This window comes from Lynx canadensis, chromosome B4, assembly GCF_007474595.2.
Source record: "Lynx canadensis isolate LIC74 chromosome B4, mLynCan4.pri.v2, whole genome shotgun sequence".
Classification (NCBI taxonomy): domain Eukaryota; kingdom Metazoa; phylum Chordata; class Mammalia; order Carnivora; family Felidae; genus Lynx; species Lynx canadensis.
Window position 1 is genome coordinate 119,087,953 of NC_044309.1, and position 21,151 is coordinate 119,109,103.

The window sequence follows — 21,151 nt, forward strand, 5'->3', positions numbered from 1 at the left end:
TTCCATATCATTGGAGGGGTATCAGTTTGGGCTTAGCAGTTGAAAATAGAAATAGTTTTGTAAAACTAAGTTAAATATTATGAGCTTTACTCTACAGTGCATTTATTCCCAGTTGTTTTGAAGAAGCACAGTGTAGAAGTTATCTCAAAATAATGATACTTTCTAATAAAACCACCCCAACATATAGGTTTAGAGTTTATTAAATACTTTGACAGCTGCCACTTTACTTACATGTCTCACAACAATAATGTGAGATGGGCATTAATTTCATTTAGGAAGAGAAAACTAAGACTTTGAAGGGCTAAGAGGCTTGTTCAGGGTTACAGAAGTAAAGATAACAGAGATGGGATTTTTAACCCTGATCTCATGACTTCAAATCCAATTTGTTTATTAAAGATTTATTTTTTATATATTTATTTTATTTTTTTAACATTTACTTATTTTGAGAGAGAGAGAGAGAGAGAGAGAGAGAGAGAGAGAAGGGGGGCAGAGAGAGAAGAGACAGAGAATCTAAAGCAGGCTCCAGGCTCTGAGCTGTCAGCCACAGAGTCTGATGTGGGGCTTGAACTCATGAACTGTGAGATCATGACCTGAGCTGAAGTCGGACACTTAACTTGACAGAGCCACTCAGCCTCCCCTAAAGATTTTATTTTGAAATCCCTACACCCAATGTGGGCTCAAACTCACAATCTGATACCAAGAGTTGCATGCTCTGGGTGCCTGGGTGGCTCAATCGTTTGGACATCTGACTTCAGGTCAGGTCATGATCTCACAGTTCATGAGTTCAAGCCCTGCATCAGGCTTTCTGTCAGCACAGAGCCTGCTTCAGATCCTCTGTCTTCCTCTCTCTCTGCCTTTCCCTTGCTCATTCTCTCTCTGTCTCTCTCTCAAAAATAAATAAACACTAAAAAAAAAAAAAAAAAAGAGTCATATGCTCCACTGACTGAGCCAGCCAGGCACCCCCAAATCTGGTATTTTAAAATCTCATCGGGGGCGCCTGGGTGGCTCAGTCGGTTAAGCGTCTGACTTCAGCTCAGGTCATGATCTCGCGGTCCATGGGTTCGAGCCCCACGTCGGGCTCTGTGCTGACAGCTTAGAGCCTGGAGCCTGTTTCAGATCTGTGTCTCCCTCTTCTCTGACCCTCCCCTGTTCATGCTCTCTCTCTGTCTCAAAAATAATAATGTTAAAAAAAATTAAAAAAAAATCTCATCAAGTTAGTATGAAACACTGAAATCAATACTTACGTAATAAAACAATTTTTCTGCCAGACATTCTCAGAATGTCAAAATGGGTTTATTCAGGTGCCTACTACTGATATTTCTGCCTGCATAGAAGACATTCCCATTTCTGGTCATGGCACTCTGTCCATGGGAGGGGGCTCCTTTTCCACCCCTCAATCTGTGTGGTGCATGTGGAGCTAAAACCACCTCCAGGCAAACTCCTCCTCTCTCATCTCTACTCCTCTCATCTCTCCTCTCTCATCTCTCTCTCACACACACACACACACACACACACACACACTTTCTTCTGTGATTAGCTTTGGACAGATAAGTGATCCAAAACAGGCTGATCTGAACAAATGGGACCCAATGACGGGACTTTGGGGGGAACTCTTGGAAAGATAAGCCCTCTTTCTCATAGTTTCCAGTTGAACAGGAATTGGATTTGAAACTCCCTCATACAGAGAAAGACTGTTTGGGAAAAGAGCCAATCCAGAGGAAGCAGAGCTGAGACACGAAGAGCCAAAGAGCAAGACATCATATGAGCATCTGGACCCAGGTCTACTTGGACTTGGCAGTGAAATAATTCAAACACATGCCCTTTTTAACTGAAGACACCTTGAGTTGGATTTTTGTTAGCTGCACGTACATAGAAGAGTCCCTACTGGAATTTTACTTTAGTCATATACAAATGGAATTAACTGAGACAGGACCGCATAATCAGCCAGATTTCTAAAAAATTTTGTCTTCATTTTTTTTTTTTTACATTGGAAAAAGAAAAGGAAGAGGGAGAGGGAGAATAAGAAGATTCTCCTACCCTTGAAAATTTATCAAGGTCAGATCAGAAAAGCCAAACTCTGACCTGTGGACCCAAGAACTGGAATGAATATAATGAAAACATTCCAAAGATTTAACAAGTGGAAAATGCCTGGTGTGGCTCTTTGTGATAGCTGCTCCTGTTAGCAAGCCTAAGGGCACACTAAATATCACGAGGTCAATTCCCCTGAAATAGGGTTTTTATATAATAGTGTCAGATTTCTTATTTATTTCAGTTGAAAATAGGATCTTTTATACCGATCTTTCTCTTAAAAAAAAATCCATAGTCTGTTTTTAATTGGGAACGTTCCCTTTGGTTAAGGACCAGGACATGGAGGGAAGGTGGAGGCATCAAAGCTTCTCTAGCAAAATGAACGGAGCTATTTAGGTCTGACTGAGTCTGTCAGAACAAATTCCTGGTCGTCTAATTTGCCTCACTGATGGACTTGACAGAGAATGAAAGAATCCAGACTTGTAAGATGAGTACCAAAATCTGAAAACGAACCCATCTGAGTGCTTTTCCCACTTCTTCCCATTATTTTTTTTAAATTGAGGTATAGGATAGACGGTAACACTTCAGTATTTCCCAAAAGACACTAAGCACATTGGAATTTCTAATCCCAAAGTTGTGACAGGGAGAGCGGTATATATTTTGAGAAGAGACAATTAGCTGTCCACGTTAATAACAAAGGGTGCACACAACAGGTTTAAATTCCAATTATGAAAGCAATGTTTTCCACTTTTGCTTGGTGTGATGCCTTTGGGAATAGATGGCTGGTGGTCTCGAATTCCTGGCTTGAAACAGGGCACAGATACCATCAACATCCCAAGTTATCTCTGAAGCTGGTATGTCAGCTTGTCAACTCGACAAGCTGTCAAGTCGGAAGCTCCTGATGGAAGAGCCTACCGAGTTATTCTTCACCTTCTTTTTTTGGTTATATGTTATCTGTCTGTGCTTAAGTATCAGGAGTTGCTCTTTAGACCTTCATGGAAGAAAATTCTGAAGTCATGGACAGGCTGAACCTTTCTGAGTAGCGGCTAGGTGATAAGAATCTAAATTAAAAACTAGCCATTAACCTATGGGCATTAAAACAAAATCTGATGTTAACACAGTAATAAGAAAACTTGTTAGTTTTAGGGAAAAATCACTCTGTAAAATGTTATTCCTTTAACATAGTTGTGCTATTTTCTAAAGGCTGATTCTGTAAATTCCCATAATGCCAGAGCAGTGGGCAGTATTTCTAGAAACAATAGACTTTCTCTCCCAGGGAAAAGTATGATAGAATCAATTACCATCTTCCTTCTTTCCCAAAGATGGCTAAGCATTTGTCTCATGGCTTTTTGAGATATTCATGCCTCTCTAGCTAATTTTGTGTACTGTACATTTCAAGCAAGTTGTAAATTTCATTTAAGAGAAAAATAATCCCTTCTTTGTCACTTAATGTTTTTACCTCACCATGTTAAAATAATAATAACATGCCATTACTGTAAGATATTCTTTGCTACATACTTTCTGTTAAGTTTTTATTAAATTCCAGCTAGTTCACATATTAGTGTCAGCTGTACAATATAGTGATTCAACACTTCTATACAACACCCAGTGCTCATCACAAGGGCGGGGGGGGGGGGGGGGTGAGGGAATGGGTTAAACAGGTGATGGGGATTAAGGAGTGCTACCTACTTTTGTAACCTGAATTTGTAGAGAATTATTCCATCTATCTTCTGCTTCTCCTGGCTTTGTGATCACTACACAGATCCCTTCTCCATCATAAGACACTTCTGGGAGCCTTCATATTTATATAATTAAAATAATAAAGAGGAAAATTCCAATTCCATTGTATATTATATATTCTAAGCATGGATAATACTAGAACAAAAAGATGGCCTTTATAGAATGCTACAACCATCTGAGTGAGCATTTACCTTCTGATATCTTTGATATTAACTGCCCTTTGATGAACCAGGGACCCACGGGTGATACATCTGAATTGAGAGTCATATCATCTATGTATTTACACATAAATTTCTTACCTGATACATACAAATATGCTTTCACATAACTTATCTTATCTGATACACACAAATCCCAGAGGCAGGATTTATCCACATTTAAAGAAAACTGATGTTCAGAGAACCACATGACTTGGTACAGGTCACACAGCCAGAAAGAAACCAAATCAGAACTCCAAATGAAGAAGCCACTAAGGAAACAGCATCCACTGTTTGGAGAAACCACAACAAGGACCTCTCTGTATGCACAGTAAACCCCACCCACATACAAAGCTTTCACAAACATGTGTACAGGGCAGAGTTCTACCAAGCTGTGCAGAGAGGGTCTCCACCAAAGGCTCAACAAATAACCATTATAGTTTTGCATAAAGGGTTTTATGATGATTCATTAAAACCTGATTCAATAAGTTTCCACTAAACTACTAGTGATTTTATCGTCATTCTTCTTGCTATACCCACATAAGTATAATCTATTACAGCATATAAGTTTGTATTTGTTGAACTGTTATGAAAATGTTTTATGTCATTAAAAATATTTATACCATTCAGGGGCTTATATCAGTCAGATTAAGTGTCTGACTCGTGGTTTCGGCTCAGGTCATGCATGATCTTGTGGTTTCATGAGTTCGAGGTCTGCACTGGGCTTTGCGCTGGCAGCTTGGGATTCTCATCTCTCTTTGCCCCTATCCCACTTACACTGTCTCTGTCTCTCTAAAAATAAATAAACTTAAAAAAATACTTATATCATTTAAAACAGATATCACAAGGTATCAAGAGCCATAGAAGAACCAGGATACAGTCAGGTAGACAGAGCTTGAGTGCTGACTCAACCCATGAGGCACAGCTCTTACCCACCCAGGGTTCCTCAAGTACAGGAGGGACATTGTGAGGATCAGGTAAGATAAAGCACATGGAATCCCAGGCACGGATTTGGCTGTGGTGGGGCTTCTATCTGACTCCCTTTCCATTTCTCTTCTTTTAACAATATCAAAAGAATGAACATTTGTAGAACTAATATGTTAAATGCTTTCAAATAAAGAAGTAATTGGTCTAGTCATACTTATTAAGTGATACTGTTTGGATCAAGAAACACTGGCATTTCAACGGTATCAACAGTACTGATTTAGGAGCAATTCAGACCAAGCCTTTGCAGTGCCTTACATAACGCCCTAGGTGAGTTCTGATTCAGTTTCTTTCTGGCTATGTGACCCAGACCACACAAGTCATGTGGTTTCTCAGTTTCCTTGTCTTCAAAATGTGGATAATGCCTGTTTCTCAGGTTTGTGTGCATCAGATAAGGTAACTGCCCCCAAATACTGGTATTTTTATTTAGATGAGAGCCTTAACGACTTCTACAGTATGGATTTTCCTCATTAATATCAAGCTAAAATTTGTTCAAAGATATGTATTTCTTTTACTATTTAGGAGTCCTTTTTATTTTTGTGAAACTAGAAGCATCATTTCATTTTTCCATAAGTATTTTCTGTAAATGAAGGCCTTCTATAAATGGTAGGAAGTTTCACATTGGGAATTTCTTGTTTCTTAGTAACTTTGGAGACTGTGGTCCCTTAACTTGATTAGCCCCATTACTCTCTTTTATTATTCATTTTCAGAGTATTCTGACTTCTAAATAAATATCACTTGAGAACATTTCTAAAGATGGCGAGTAGGCCCTAAATACTGGAAATATTTATCCCCCTTCTGATCGGCTTTCCATAGTTTCACTTTATTTTCACTCACTACAGAACTCGGACTGAAAAGCTGATCAGCCACGTGCTATGTGCACATGAGCAATTGTGTAGGATACTTCGTTTGTACTCAAATGAGATAATAGATGTGAAAGTACTTTGAAAATTTAAAAGCTCTATGGGCATTAAGTTATTATTATACAATGTGAGTGTGACATTCATTTATTAGAGGCAGGGAAATATGGGAGCATTTCAGAGCTTCTGAGCTAATGAGTCCAATTTAGAACTGTAGGCCAGAAAAGTGATGTTTTCAGCATGACAGAAACCCATTGTCTAGATGTGATTATATCATTATGTTCAGTGGTTTAAAAAATGTTATTAGTACTGAACTCAATTCCATCTCTCACATATTCATTTAAGACAATTTGATGCCAGAATATTACTTATATCAGAATAAAAGCAAACAACAGTCACAGTATTTAAAAGCCACTGGATTCCAAGACAGGTATTTTTCATACTAGTTCAACCTGAACACCGATAATTAAACATCACTCTAGTGTTACTTTTGAAAATCATTTGCCAATGAACAAATTTCATAGTGGAACGGACATTAAATGTATCTCAATTTAACTGTAAGCATTGGTTTTCTAGGTTAAGCAAAGCACTTCCAAACATCTACTGAGTAGATCTTAAGAGGGCAACACTCCTATGAATTATTGCAACCACCAAGAACTTGAGGTTTCTGGCCTATGACTAGAATTCCAGATCACTCTGGTGCAGTCTCTGCTGAGAACAGATTTTCTGACCTGGTGATTTTTCTCTTAATTGCATTTTCCTTTCTTTTAGTAAATTAGCAAGCCTGAAGAGGGACTTGTGTTGTTTGGTTAGGTGAGCCTTACCCATGCAACGAAAGCCCCTTGGGAGAAAGGTCCTGGGAAAGAACCTCAGGGACCAGGCTCCTGGTTGGATGGAGGTGTAACTAGCTGCTTGCCTACCGCAATTTTAATTTCTAATCCAAGTCTTTAGGAAGACCCAACTTTATTGGCTAAGCACATAGCCTCGGGGAAGAAATGTGGCATGGGGAGAGCATGACAGGTTGTTAAAAAAGCAAATGGATTTAAAAAATCATCCTAGCAAATGACCAGAAAAGAAAGGATAAGAAAAAACACCAATCGAGTGGTTGAGTGATAGAAAAGCACTTAAAAAAAAAAAAAACAACCTGTTCAACAACAAAATCACAGAGTATTTCATATTTTGACAGGTTAAAGCTTTGAGACTATTTTTAAAAGGTACACATTCATTTCTCCACGATTTCTGGTATTTCTAGACTAGGAAACATTCTCAAGAGAAACAAACAAAAAACTGCAATTAACACAACCGAAAGAGTTGCAATCCCAGAATTCTTTTTTCTTATTGATTAGTTTCTTGTAGTGCCATCTCCTATTTTCTCTGCTTTCTCTGCAGCCAAAGTGCTGTATTGAGCAGCAGGATTTCAGAAAGGTCTAATACGCTCCTGGCTCCTGGCCTATGTCTACATCAGTCATTCGATTGCTGTGAGCAGTACACGTGAGGAAAACAAGCATATCCACACAGACCCTCTGTGGCTCACCACGTCCCATCCACCCTTTTATCTATCCTCTCTCTGCTTTTGGGCCTTTCTCACCTGGCCAGATACAAGTTCATTCAACTTTCTCAAGGATAGGACAATTCTTGAAAGGGATGCCTTCCAATCGGAGTGATGGGAAAAACATCTGGGCTATTCAACAAGAAATACTAGCCTTTGAATCTCACGAGGGACCTAAGGGAGAAATCTTGCTAGATTATCTCTGAGTGTTCACAGGCAGGCAGAGGAGTAATTAATTTCCTCTTTGAAAAAACTGTGCTGTGTGCAGAAATGTCATAAATTATAGGAGGATCTCAGATAGGTGATTTTGTTTTTGAAGTCGGCATAGTCAACAGTAGCTAATGCTCTTTAAGGAAGGATCCTCCTTTACCCAGGAAATAGAAAGTTTCAGAAAATACCCAGTTGGTACTAATACATAAAGACTACATGGGTCAAACTTAAAACAAATCATGTCTCTGAAATGCTGTCATTACAGAAATTTAACCACATATATGTGATCCACAAATACTAACAAGTAGCAGGAAATATATGAACAGCTTGGGGGAAAAAAGCTTTCAGACTCTAAAAGAACATCAGTGAAAACAAGAATAAGGATTAAAAGATAATACTTAACAAGAGAGAAAGGAAAATTATTCATTTCTTGTAACTTGTACATTTTCATCTCCCTTCAAGAAAAGATTCTCCGTAATCCTAACATTGCCATTCCCTGCACAAAGATCCCAGAGAACAATTCAATATTGAGAGAGCTAAAAGGAGTTGCAATATACCAGACTCTCTCTCTCTCCAGGGCCTCTGCAAGCAGAAAAGTCATGGTTTCCAGAATATTCTCTTCACATTTTTCTTTCATGAGCGGCAGCACAGAATGTTTACCAAAGGCTTTTCAAAACAGAATCTCACCAAACAGTTGAGAAAAATATTTAACAAGCAAAGCAAAGCAATTACAGTCGAATTTTCACCTCAAGATTCTCATCTTAGGTGTGGGAGGCAGAGAGAAAACTCTTAACACACCGGTCTGAACCTGGAAGGAGGATGAAAACAGTTGATTCTGCCAGTTGTTGTCAACAAATCCAAATCTTTGAATCTCGAGGACAAACGCTAGAGCCTTAGCTGCCCCCCTGGACGTGTGTTAAGAACAGTTCCACTGTTGGGTATGGCTGACTCATGTTTCTGAGCGGCAGTCTGAGGGCAGGTGAGGCATGGACACCTCTACCAAAACCACAGAGAGGGCTAAGCATGAAAGATCTCTCTTTTCAGTTCTTTGTGTCAAGCAGCATCATCACCTTCAACTACTCAAGGTGACACTGTGAGACGATGCAACCAGTCCTGACAGTGTGATACTGTTCAAATTTGTTAACCCGGAAGGAAATTAACAACATCACGAGGAGTTACTACTTCCCCCCAACTTCTGCTCTGTCATCTAACCAATTTACATTTTATAACCCAGACTTTTGTTATTCATTTTCATTATGATTTCATTCTTACGCGGGATGATTCCCTTTGGCACAAAGACTTTCTGGGTGCAATGGGATCAGACAACTTCTCCCATAAGAATGGATAACAAGGACCTGGGTATACAAGCCATTTCCGGAAGGTGTGTTTTCAGTCTGGTTTGAGCGAGTAGGGAATGAAGGCCATAGCATAAGACGGTAAAATTCCAGCTGGGTGGACAACAGGCATCCATCGGCTCACTGCAAGCTAGTGTTCAATATCAGAATGCATTACTCGATATGGGTGAAAGGCAAAAATATCACAGAGGCTTTTAACACCTTACCTGGGCCATCTGCCTCTCCAGTTTTGATCGGGGAATATCATCAAAGTAGTTTTCATTTCTTCTCCTCCTTGCATCGCCCTGCATGATAATGTGAGGAACGTCTAGGGAGCCACCAGTGGTGTAAGTGCTTTGGCTAAGTGATGGAGACAACTGAGGAGGAGTGTGATTACCACTGGGATCCTGAATGGAAATACATCATGAAATAAATACCATGTTCTTGTGGCTAACCTTTGGTTTCACAATTGTGAAATACTGACAAGACACACTGCAGGGGTGGGGAGTCATTTCTGAATCACCTGCTAAGGAATGGGTGACATTCTACCATTTTATTAATGGCGTGATCTAGGCAATACTTTCCCCCCTAAGTATTTCAGCTCAAAGTTTTCAAGGATAATGAGTCAGGCCCGGTTTTCCTACACCAGTGCTACGGAGGAGCTCAGGAGAGAGGCACCCGTATGCTGGGCACCCCTGATGCGATTGTGTGTGTTTACAAGGGAAGAGATGCATCTCCTTGTGGACAGTGTCCTCACTGTAGTGACACATGACAAAAAGGCCCCAGTAGGACCTAATGGGTCTTGATTCTCCATCAAAGGGTGGTCTGGCAATCAGGCAGGGAAGAGGACACAGTATGGAAACACAGCATGTCACACGCAGACTGCAGAGCAATGCATATAATGACAGGGGACGTGTTTCAACGGCAAAGATGACTCAAGCTGAGGGAAACTGGTCAGAAGTCAGATAAGGGGTGGCAGACGGCTGGGCTCTAGGGTTTGCAAGTCAGAGGAGGGTTGGATTGTGCTGAGTCTCCAGGCCACTTCTCCCCCAGATGTTCTGGGCCTCCTGTGACAGATTAAGATCCTGCACTTTTTCTTGGGAATCTCTGTCTTTGATCTGTTTGTTGTTCTCCTAAATCTCTTCCAGGGAGCCGGAGGGAGAGGTTCAGGAGGGGAAGGAAAGAGAGCAGAGTAAGTAGGAGGAAGTTACTCGTCTAAAGAGGCATTTTAGGATGTTTACACTGAAGGCACCTACATCTTTACCTCCTTTTGTGTAGCGAAATGAAGGTAAGACAATAATCACTTTCTAGTCTTATTTTCCCCCTAATTTATTTGAGGCTTCCCTTACTGGGAAGAAAAACACGTCCTGTTTTTACTTTCACTGCTCCCAAAGCCCCCAGCTGGTTGGTCTCCAAATGTCCCAGTGTATCCCAATTTCCCTAGTGCTCAATTTTCCTGCTGGTTCCCTCCTCCAGCCACATCTCTTGTATTCCCTGAAATCGTTGTGTATCTTCTTCTTTAAAATGGAATCAGACTCACAGTCTTACGAGCTTCTCTCCCACCTGACCCTCTGCTGTCCTGGCAGTAGTTTTGCTGTTTTCTGAAGTTCACTGATAAGAGGCTTTCTACTGCATTTCATTGTTGGCAGTTACATCTAAGTGCCATGCTTGGGTGTACTGTTTGCTATTGCTGCCTTTGCTGACACGTGCAGAGAAGGGATCAGAAGCCAGTGCAGGATGAAATAAAGAGAACAGAGTTGGAACTCTCTAACCAGTCATGGAGATCCAGGCTTTTCGATGAGTTTTTGAGAAGTTCCAACAGGGTCTCATGGAAACCAGTGACTGTTGGCTGCTCCTTCCCACTGCCATTTTGCCAGCAGTCAACTCTCATTTTCTTGTTCTCTCTGCTTTGCCCTTCTTGCCTTCCTTCTCCTTCCACGTTATCTTTGTCTCCATTCTATACTTTTCTCTCTAGTTTTTCTGCCCCAGAATTCTAAAATATAGCTGCAATCATTTATTGATGTTCTGGATTCTCTATTCATAATTTTTGAAGGAAGTAAAGCTGACAAATTTGTACTTCCTAAAAAAACAGGAGACCCTAAGGTTAACTTTCAATTTATCTTTCCTTAACTGTGGTCCTTGAATGATTTTCGTTCTGTGGGTTTGAGGAGTTTGACCTAAAACTCATCTCCTCTCACTTGGTGCAGATGGGAATGTGGGAAGGGGGCAGAGGGAGTGGTTCTTTAAAAGTGCTGGTTTGTAATGTGTACATCTAAATCTCAAAAGTATACATTTAACCAATTGAGAGAAACAAATCTCATCTTACAAAACACAATCAAAACTGAGATTGTTTTTATATAAATAAGGTAAACCACATGGAAAACAGCCTGTACTTCTCGATCCATTGCTTCGATCATGTCATTTTATTGCACACAATAACTTCTGAGGATAAGAGTGGAGGCGGAAACGAACAAGCTGGGCACTTACCCTGAGGGTGATGGACCGAGGGGGCTTCTGTGGTGGATCGTCGTGCAGCCTGTCTCCCAGAGATGCCAAAATACGTTTCCTGTGGCCAATCAAATTGATTTTTAAAACCTGAAACGACATATATTTGGGTTAAATATTTCATCTGAGAAAAAGATGTCCTAAAAGATGAAAAATGAAGGGATCTGTGCAGTTACCTCTGCACATGAGAGATGTGTGAAATCAGGGTGGGCTCTCAAGTCCAGAAAGATGGGAATGGCAGGGGCAGAGTCCAATGTGGCTGTGGAGTGGGGGTTGGAAAAGAGAGCAGAGACACGGCTCCTCCTGCTGGTGCTGCCCTGGAGTCTAGATCTCCTCTCATCAACCACCACCCTTTCCAGAGGATAAGTCACTTTAACCTGCACCAGCAGAAAACTCTCCCATACAGAGTCCTATCGCTCTTAGAATAAAATCAGAGTCCTGACCTGGCCCCAAGGCCCAACAGGGCTGGTTGCCCTCTGCCTCCCTCTGTGTCCCTCCATTCAGGATGTCCACACTGGCCTTCTCTGTTCCTTGAACATTCCATACTCATTCTTGCCTTAGGGCCTCTATCCCTTTTGTCCATCTGCCTGGAATGGTCCCCTCAAGATTTTCAAACGATGCCTTCTCATCCCTCTGGGGCTCAAGTGTTATCTCCTCACAAAAGCCTTCTCCCTCCTCTCACTAAAAGAACCATGCCCTCAACCCCCATCACACTCTACCGCATGATCCTCTTTTTATCATTCTATGAAATAACTTTATTTATAGGTTCAGTGTGTGTGTGTGTGTGTGTGTGTGTGTGTGTGTGTGTACCCATCTCCCCTAGGTAAACTTCCTGCAGGCAAGGCTCTGGTGTATCTTTATCATTATGATTTCCCAAATGCCTAAAGCAATGCTTGAAATAATAGGGGTTCAATGAATATGAAAGAATGAATTTTAATGTAGATGAAGGTAGCAGAGGAGGGTTGGAGTCAAGCACTACCTACCTGGGGGAAGACTCAAAGTCTCCCCAGGATGGGATTTTGAGTCTGAGGGCCCTACAAGGCACACTGTGGAAGAGGTGACAAAGGAAACCAAGAGTTGCAGACAGTCTCAGTTCCCACCTCTTCCTGGAGCTTTGCAAATGCTACTTTTTCAACCATCCCAACATCCCTCTCTGGAAGGGGTTCTTCTTGCTTTACAGAAGAGGAGCCTGAAGTTCAGAGTGGTTAAGTAGTCTATCTAAGGGCCAGTACGTGGTGGCTCTGGGATTTGAATGAGGTTTGCCTGACTCCAAAATTTGTTTTACTTGAAGGTAAACTGCAAAGTTTGGGCACATCTCCAAGTATTACTGATGTTTTAAAAGAGCATATTATAAATCCATTCATAAGAAATGCATTTACCTCTTCTCTGCCCACGTGTAGTCCCAGGACAGAACTAGAACTATTTGGGTCACTAGTTCCTCAAGTACAATACCCATAGTGTAAGTGATCTAAACAAAATCTCTCTTTTCAAGTTTTAAAGAGGAGAGGTGGGCATTCTCTGGCATTCCTCCCGCACTATCTTGAATTTTTATTTGCCTATTTGTCAGTTAGCCTATTGGACTTTCTGCCCACACTGATTCAGATTTCAAACCAGCAGTATGCTCTATTCCTTTCACATCTACTCTCTGATCCACGTCTGTTGATGACGGGGATAGCAAATGTTCATCAAGGTGAGTGATCACATGCACCACCTCCCTATGATTTTGTAAACCTTTATCTTGCCTGGCTGATGCATCCTGATCTTTGCAGTCACCCCCATAAAGCAGCTCCTCTTCCCCACAGATCATTCTAGTCAATTTCTGTACCTTCTCCTACCCCTTTACAGCTGCTTAAGGTTTGTCCAGCAAATTACAACATTCCAGGTGTAAGTGAACCATGGCTTTACATCTGAGCAGTACACTATTTTCTGCTTTGAATGTACCCTTTTAAATGTCCCTTTCTAAGTACTCCTGATTCTGGCTGGCCTTTCAGCCACGGGAGGAAAAACCAGGGGCAAAAATACACACTGGCTGTAAAACCTCAACTTTGTTACAGCTAATAGTTCAAAGCCTTTTAATCTTGGAAGGAGGGCTTGTATTACTTCTCCCTAAATTTCTTATCCTACAGTCGTCCATGCAGAAACCCATCTGCCTTCCTTCTCCATACTCACATAACCCTGTGTTATCTTCCTGCATGTATATTAGCCGGTGTGGCATTTCACTACCTGGAGGAGTTTAGCAAGTTTTGCAAATCTAGAATTTCACCATACACTCCTCAGATGATTTAGAAGTATGCTTAATAAGGATGGTCCCAATGTCCATGACTTGCAGGCAATATTGTTTACACGATCCAGAGAAATGCCCTTATATTTTTGCGTTGTTTCTTTTCTTTCTTTCTTTTTTTTTTAAAGAGTATCAAGATCAAAGAATTCCTCCATTTCAGGGAAATATAACATTAACCTTTTCAAATGTATTTGCAAGTCTAAAAAACACTATATTCTTCTCATTCTCTTTTATTCTTATTCTCAATTACTTTGCCAAATGCTTCTATTGAATATAAATTCCTCCCATAAAATCTCCACTGCCTTCCTCCCAATAGCTAATTGGACCTGCTGCTGCTGCTGCTGCTGCTGCTGCTGCTGCCTTGGGCCCCTGGGTCCTGCTAAGTAACGTTTTTATCATAATAAATGAATTCAGAATTACTTTGACAAATAACTGACACTAAACAACAAATAACTGTGGTAAAACTGAGCTGGTGTCCCCTCCACTGCTGCTTTCAGTTTACTCTCCAACAACTCAATTTGGGGCGAGATACCTGAGTCTCTGATCTCCATTTTCTCACCTATAAAGTGAGGAAGTTAATGCCAATCCTAATGTTGGGAAGATGAAGAGCGAGATTATGAGAATAACCAGCAAGGGCCTGGTGTAGAGAAGATACAACCTTCACACTGTGCTTCTTCCAGTTAGTGGGCTCTAAGGATGTATGCAAATCCTGACCCCGAAAGACAGGGACTATGTGATTTTCAGAAAGTTAATCACATCAAACAAGTCTGCTGGTGCTTTGCATGCAGAGATTTGGCTAACCTTGGAAAAAGTGCCCACTGAAGTGACATGTACTGGTAGGAAGGGGTCTGGTTTCTAGCTGTTAAATTTATTCCTAGACCTAATCTAAAAGAATGCATGCTATTCTCCCATGCACATTATTTAATCCCCAAAGGAGGTAAGCTGAGGCACTCTACACTGGAGCTCGACTGCTGCCTCCTCTACAGAACCTTCCGGAAGAGTCCAGATAGATAGATAGATAGACAGACAGATAGATAGATGGAACAAATTAACACAGAGTGATGAGTCATGTCAAAAACATGTGGGTAACTCTCAATTATTAGAAATGATCCCACATTACAGAAGATACTGATGATTACCATTTACTTAACATTTGCTATGGTCTAATTGTGCTAGAAACTGTGCCACGTACATTATATATGTGTAAATATCTCATTTAATCCTTATAATAACATTCTCATTCTCATTTTAGAGGTGCAACCTGAGACACAAATACTGAGTAACTTGTTTAAGGTCACACTGCTAATGGCATCATGACATGGATGTGCACCTGATTCTTAACTTGCTCTTTACCACTTATCAGGCTCTTCTTGCTATCAATCTCTACACCGTCTGGCTTCAGCTACACTATAAATCATGTGTCATGAGGCTTCTTAAAATGGTACTTTGTAAATTTTGAGTTATGTTCAAAACATTTATAATGGGTTTTGATCATCTGAAAACATTAAAATACTATAGCTTCAATTCTGGACAAGGCTAAAGCAGTGTTAAAGCTTCAGGTCAAAAGAGCTCAGGTGGGTACCTTACAGAATTCCTTGTGAAATGCATATATAGATAAAGGATAGGAAGTCCTCATCAATCCAAGATTCAATCCAAGTTGGCTAATATTAGAGTGGTGGTGGTGGTGGGGGGGTGACGTTTGGCTTCAAAACTCCCAAGTCAACAATAAGAAATCAAATTGGCTAGACAGTAACAGAATATTCCAAAGAAAGATAGTCACTATGAAAAAGTCAAGTCCAAAGGCAAGTGGGTTTGCCTTGGATGAGAACAACTTAACTAACATATGGTCATCATTGGAAGCAGACAGGGAAGTAGTGGAATCCTATCACTTTAGGCACCATAACTGATGACCAGTCAGTATGCAAACCTTTGGTTTTTAAAAAGCCAGAGCAATGATTACTGTAGTAGAGAAAAACTCTGTACGGGTTTCATTCCTGTGTGGGTGGAAGTGAACTGCATATAAAAGAAACCCCATGGGTATAAAAGGTAAAGTAATGGTAATATATTGGGGATTTAGTTATTCTAAGATATTGAGCCAATTCCGCTCAATTCAAACACTGATATTGAGTTTCTGCCACAGATTATTTGGCAGTACAAAGAGGGAACTTAGAGAAACGGGACATGAATAACTACACAGTCAAACCATTAACTAAGAAAAAAATTATTATACATATGAGCCTAAGAATGTGGTTCCAGCCGCTGAATTCTAACAGATATGAAATAAAAGTTACTGCATATTTTCTTAATGGTTTTTATTACAACTACTATGAGAAATGTGAGCCAAAGGCAAGGAGTGGTGTTGAACCGACATGAGCTTTCCTCATATTGGGACCCATTCATCAGACCAGTAGCTGCCTCTAGGAATTTTCTCTAGTATCATCAATTGAACAGGACATCTTCAGAAATCCTGTCACAGATCCCAGCAAGAGGAGAATAACTGTGGAGTGACAATGCTGCAATGTTATGTCACTGTCTTTTATGCTTCTGGGTCTGGCTGTGGGAATTCTGCTAGACAATGTCATGCCATTACCCTCACACTGAATAGGCTCGCATCAGAATATATGTCACAGCACCAGGTAAAGTCAGCATACTTAGACTTCTTTTTTTTTTCTCTTAAAATTTAACGTGATATATGTTAAACGTTAAATTTAACATGATTTAAATTAAATGTTTTTTCTTCATCTGCTTTTAAAATTAAACAATGTTTGGATTGTAGTAACAATACTGCTCTCCCACTGTAGAGACAGAAAATACAGAAAAACGAGTAAGGGGACAAGTTCTCTGTAGGCTATTAACATATAGATATGCTTCCTTTCATTTTGTCCCCATGATTATATTTTATAGAAGCTGTAACATAAGTTCAATTTTCACCTTAATTTTTTTCACTCAATATTAAAGCTAAAATACTTCCCTAACATATCCAACTCTCAGTAGACATTTTAAGTAACTCCATATTACCATATTATTGCTTTAGAGAAGCATGGCATAATTTACTAACCATTCCCCTTATTGTTGGAAATTTAGATTGTGCTTCTTTTCTGGATATCAAATATTCCATGGACTAAAAAAAAAAATCCTATCATCCTACAATTTCCATTTTCATTGCCATGTTTGCATAGACACCATAGAAAAAAAACACTGGAAAAAGCTGCGACAATGTGCATGAGTCACAAAGAAAAGTCATGTAGCGACAGTCTGTCTCCATGTTCCGCATGAAATCTCAATCCATTTATTGCTGGCTGGACCAAGTCCTCCAGGGAAAATCACAAATCCACATAATGTTCCTCAGTGTCACATTTTGCATTTGTTCTATTTTGGAGTTCAGATTTAGCTGACAGACGTGAAATAACACATGTAGCTGAATACTCCAGAGACTACACATGCAGCAACACTGAGCACACAAGCGATTCCAGTCATCACCACCATGGGACTGCATCCTTTTTATTTCCAGTTTTTTTATTTAGAGAGGGATTTTTATTTAAATGGTACTTAAATGAAACAGCTTTATCCTGCATTTGGAACCCTCCTTCCATTTTAACAAGGTAGATAATTCCCCTTTCCCTTTTCTAGATGTTTGCTAACTACGGAGAGCAGCTTTTATGCAACTCTAGAGCATGCATCTGGCTTCACAGTGGCCTCTTCTAACAAAACTGCAAGTGTTCTGAGGAGTTCTGGTGTTCTTAAAGACCCAGAATGGAAGTTGAGCTAAAAATTTATCTGCTTTGTTCTCATCTGCAGAACTAAATTCTGCAATTAAATGAGAAAGGTTTTCCCCCCTCTCTGGTAATTTCTAAACACTTTCCACCTGGAAGCATCAAGGCAAAAGTGCCTGTGTGTCATCCAATTTCAACTCCCACAATGCCAGAAGTCCTCGTTTGAACTTGCATTTGATTTTTGACTGTGACATGTTCTCTCTGATTTTTGGGGCTGTAATAATCCATGCCTGGCATAATATGGTGGATAGAAGGACCTCTGAAGCAGAATATCATGACATTTTGTTCTTCCTCTGATTCTTCTTCCAGCTAGCTGATCTTTTTAAATATTATTATTATTATTATTGAGAGAGAGGGGGAGAGGGAGAGAGCACGTGTACATGTGTGCACAAGCATGGGAGGGGCAGAGAGAGAGGGAGAGAGAGAATCCCAAGCAGACTCCATGCCCAGTGCAGAGCCTGACGCAGGGCTCGATCTCATGACCGTGAGATCATGACTTGAGCTGAAATCAAGAGTTGGACACTCAACCGACTGATCCACACTGATGACCCAGCTAGGTGATCTTTAATATCTTTAAGCAGTGATATTAAAGGGATAATAATAATCTTACACAACAAACTACTGGATGTCTTTCACATGTAACCCCCATGTTATGCAATTTGTGAGCCACAAAGAAGAAAAAATATTCAGTCCTCTAGGGTTCTCAATATAGTAGTTGGAAAAAAAAAATTTAAAAAACAGGTGTGTATATCTTCTTGTCTATTATGTATGTATGTATGTATGTATGTATGTATCCATGTATCCATCCATCCATCTACCTATATATCATCCATCCATCTATCTAAATATATGTGTCTACACAGCCTGCCAAGACTAAAAAGGGTTTCTGTGGATTGAATGAGAATGACTAGGAAGCTGCTCTGGAAACCATGAAGCATTGAACTAAGGCATGATTTCTCTTTTAAGTATAACAGACACTTTAAACTTGTTTTATCCTATCCTTGAATAAACCTACCAGCAAAAATTTTTACTATTATCTTTGTTATTTAAATGTGTTACTATAGATATCTCTGGGTAGATTCTAAATATTTTTTTAACGTTTATTTATTTTTGAGACAGAGAGACAGAGCATGAACGGGGGAGGGGTCAGAGAGAGAGGGAGACACAGAATCTGAAACAGGCTCCAGGCTCTGAGCTGTCAGCACAGAGCCCAATGCGGGGCTCGAGCTCACGGACCACAAGATCATTACCTGAGCTGAAGTTGGACGCTTAACCGACTGAGCCACCCAGGCGCCCCTCTCTGGGTAGATTCTAGATCAAGAACCCTGTCTTTCACTTTTCCAGCCTTCTCTCCTATTAATCTAAAATTTCTTTAACTCCAGCCAAATCTCTCCAGGTCTCCAACTGTGCCATGGACATTTCTTTCACTTAAATATACAACACTTCTGCATATTCTATAAATATGGATATAAATATCACACTCTCCTTTTCATTAGAATCTTGGAAGGATGAAGTCAAGATCCACCTAAAGTTTTCCTTGCTCACCTTGGATTACTGCAACCTCTCTCTCTGAATTTCTGTATTATCTGTGGGCTGCCGTGGGCTGGTAACACTGGATGTATCTTGGCTTGTACTGCTAGCTCTCTTTTTACATGTCTGTCTCTTACCTGTTCCACCTGACTGCAGGCTTTGGAAGTCAGGTAGGTACAGTGTTACTGAGTCCTAGAGTTCCTCATAGCATCTAGCTCACAAGGACATTTTAGAGGGGTATCCCTAAAATCTCAGATCTGATCACTTCTGCTGTGGGCAACAAATGACATAGGAGAACTATCTCTGAAAGCAAAGAGAACACTCATGTCCTATTGCTTTTTCCTTTCTACTCTCTAGTTTTCTGTTCTTTCTGAGTCTTAGCCCCTGATTCCTTTACACAGTCTTGCCATGAGTGATGGAAAACTGGCTTACCTCCTACCATCTGTAACTCTTTCCCTTTACCTCTAACACTTTAAAAAATGCCTCTGACAAGATTTGCCACATTTTCTTTTCCTTCTGCTATTACTTTTCATAGCAACTACTACCAAATAATCAGCAAACACCAGTTTGTATAATACATGTGACCAAAATACAACTGTGCTAACCTATGGGGTGGAAAAGAGGTTCCAAGTTCTATGGCCCCAGAGAGAGCAAAGGACAGTGCGAAAGTGAGGGGGGGTCCCAGGGAATGTAGGTTTTCTCAATACAGTCTGTCTCAAAAAACAGGAAACACTAATTAGGGGGAAATGAGATAATCTTTGCATGGAAAGAGAGATTTTAATGGTATAATTGCTTCTGAGCATTTAAGGGTTCTGGAAGTAGAAAGCCTTCTTTTGTAATCAATGAGAATCTTAGGTTTATTTGTAAAGCTCTCTGAATTACCTCTTGATGAAGGTACTAATTTTCTGATTATATTTTCACATAAACATTGCTCCAGAAGATTAAAACCAAGCAAGCAAGCAAGCAAGCAACCAACCAACCAACCAATCAGTTCCTAACTAATTTCCCTGTAAGTTACTTTTAAAGTACAGCTTGCTGCAAATTAGGTTTTCATAGGAGAAATTTGGTTTGCATTGCTCAATAACCCAATCGTTGGGATTACTGAAGAAAAAATTTGTTGCAGAAGAATATGGGAAATATGCGCTATATCCCACATCTGAAGTTATTCTTGGAGATGTGATGATGAGCTAAAAGCATTTGAAAACCGCAAATCTCTTTGCAGTATTATTAATACATAAAAATACTCTACATCTTAAGAAGTAGAGAGGCCACAGTTAGGCTTATCTTTTGCTAACCATGGGGGATATTTATGGCTACTGAGGGTATTTTTCAACTTACCTTATTCATTCAGTTTTTGAGATCATAAAACTTATGACCCATGGTCTCAGTATTATAAATGATACTATGTTTAAGAAAGTTCATTATTAACATGTCCACATATTGTAAATTAAACGGAATATGCAAAGTACTTGACTAAACACATATTTGTAAACAGAAGCTTTAAGACAAATTGCATTCCAAGAGACAATCTTAGGTAAGTAAGGGCCTGGTTATTCAATTTTTGGGTTATAAATGGTCTTCTTTTCTGCTCTTTTGCTACCTCCTTTGTGCTGTTTGCTACTTTAATGACATAACACCCTACATCAGTGGGTAGGTAGAATAGTGAAAGATGCAATGAATTCAAGGCAATCAATTCTGTTTCTTGTCAGCAGCTCTGATAAAAGAATTTGGTGTGGGAGGAGGTAAAAATCTACTGAAAACTAGCTAAAATTAAGGTTTAAAAAGTGCATCCATGGATTTTACTTAGCCCAGCTAGCTACTACTGCACTTTAGAGTCAGGTGTTAGCCGTATTTCAGCCCATGTGTGGAGGGAAAAAGAATGTCAGGGGCTTAAAAAAGTATTTCTAAGGAAAGCAGATGTTATTAGTCCCAAAGACAGGCTCAGGATAAGAAAGCAGGATGACAGTGAGGGACAGATTTTTAATAATCCACTTACTTCCTTTGTTACCTCACCCCATCTGCTTCCTTATCTCCTAGAGAATCACATAACAGAATACAACTCGGAATCACTATATACCCACTAGAATGGCTGAAATAAAAAAAGACTGACAATACCAAGTGATGGTAAGGATGTGGATAAACTAGAAATCTCATATTGCT

The 21,151-nt window shown here is 40.0% G+C and overlaps 1 protein-coding gene and 1 long non-coding RNA gene across 4 annotated transcripts in view; one reads left to right on the forward strand and one right to left on the reverse strand.

Annotated features, from left to right (window-relative positions):
- The window catches only part of ANKS1B (ankyrin repeat and sterile alpha motif domain containing 1B), a 448,876-nt gene that overhangs the window by 73,796 nt on the left and 353,929 nt on the right, over positions 1 to 21,151 (reverse strand). The window contains 2 exon segments of the mRNA XM_032594029.1: positions 9,130 to 9,309; positions 11,390 to 11,497. Of these exon segments, the coding sequence (XP_032449920.1) occupies positions 9,130 to 9,309; positions 11,390 to 11,497 (288 nt within the window).
- LOC115519479 overlaps positions 1 to 21,151 on the forward strand; it is a 40,944-nt gene that overhangs the window by 2,970 nt on the left and 16,823 nt on the right. For all 3 annotated transcript variants that reach the window (XR_003970521.1, XR_003970522.1, XR_003970523.1), the window contains exon 2: positions 10,051 to 10,190. This is a non-coding gene — a long non-coding RNA (uncharacterized LOC115519479). The remainder of the gene's footprint in view (positions 1 to 10,050; positions 10,191 to 21,151) is intronic.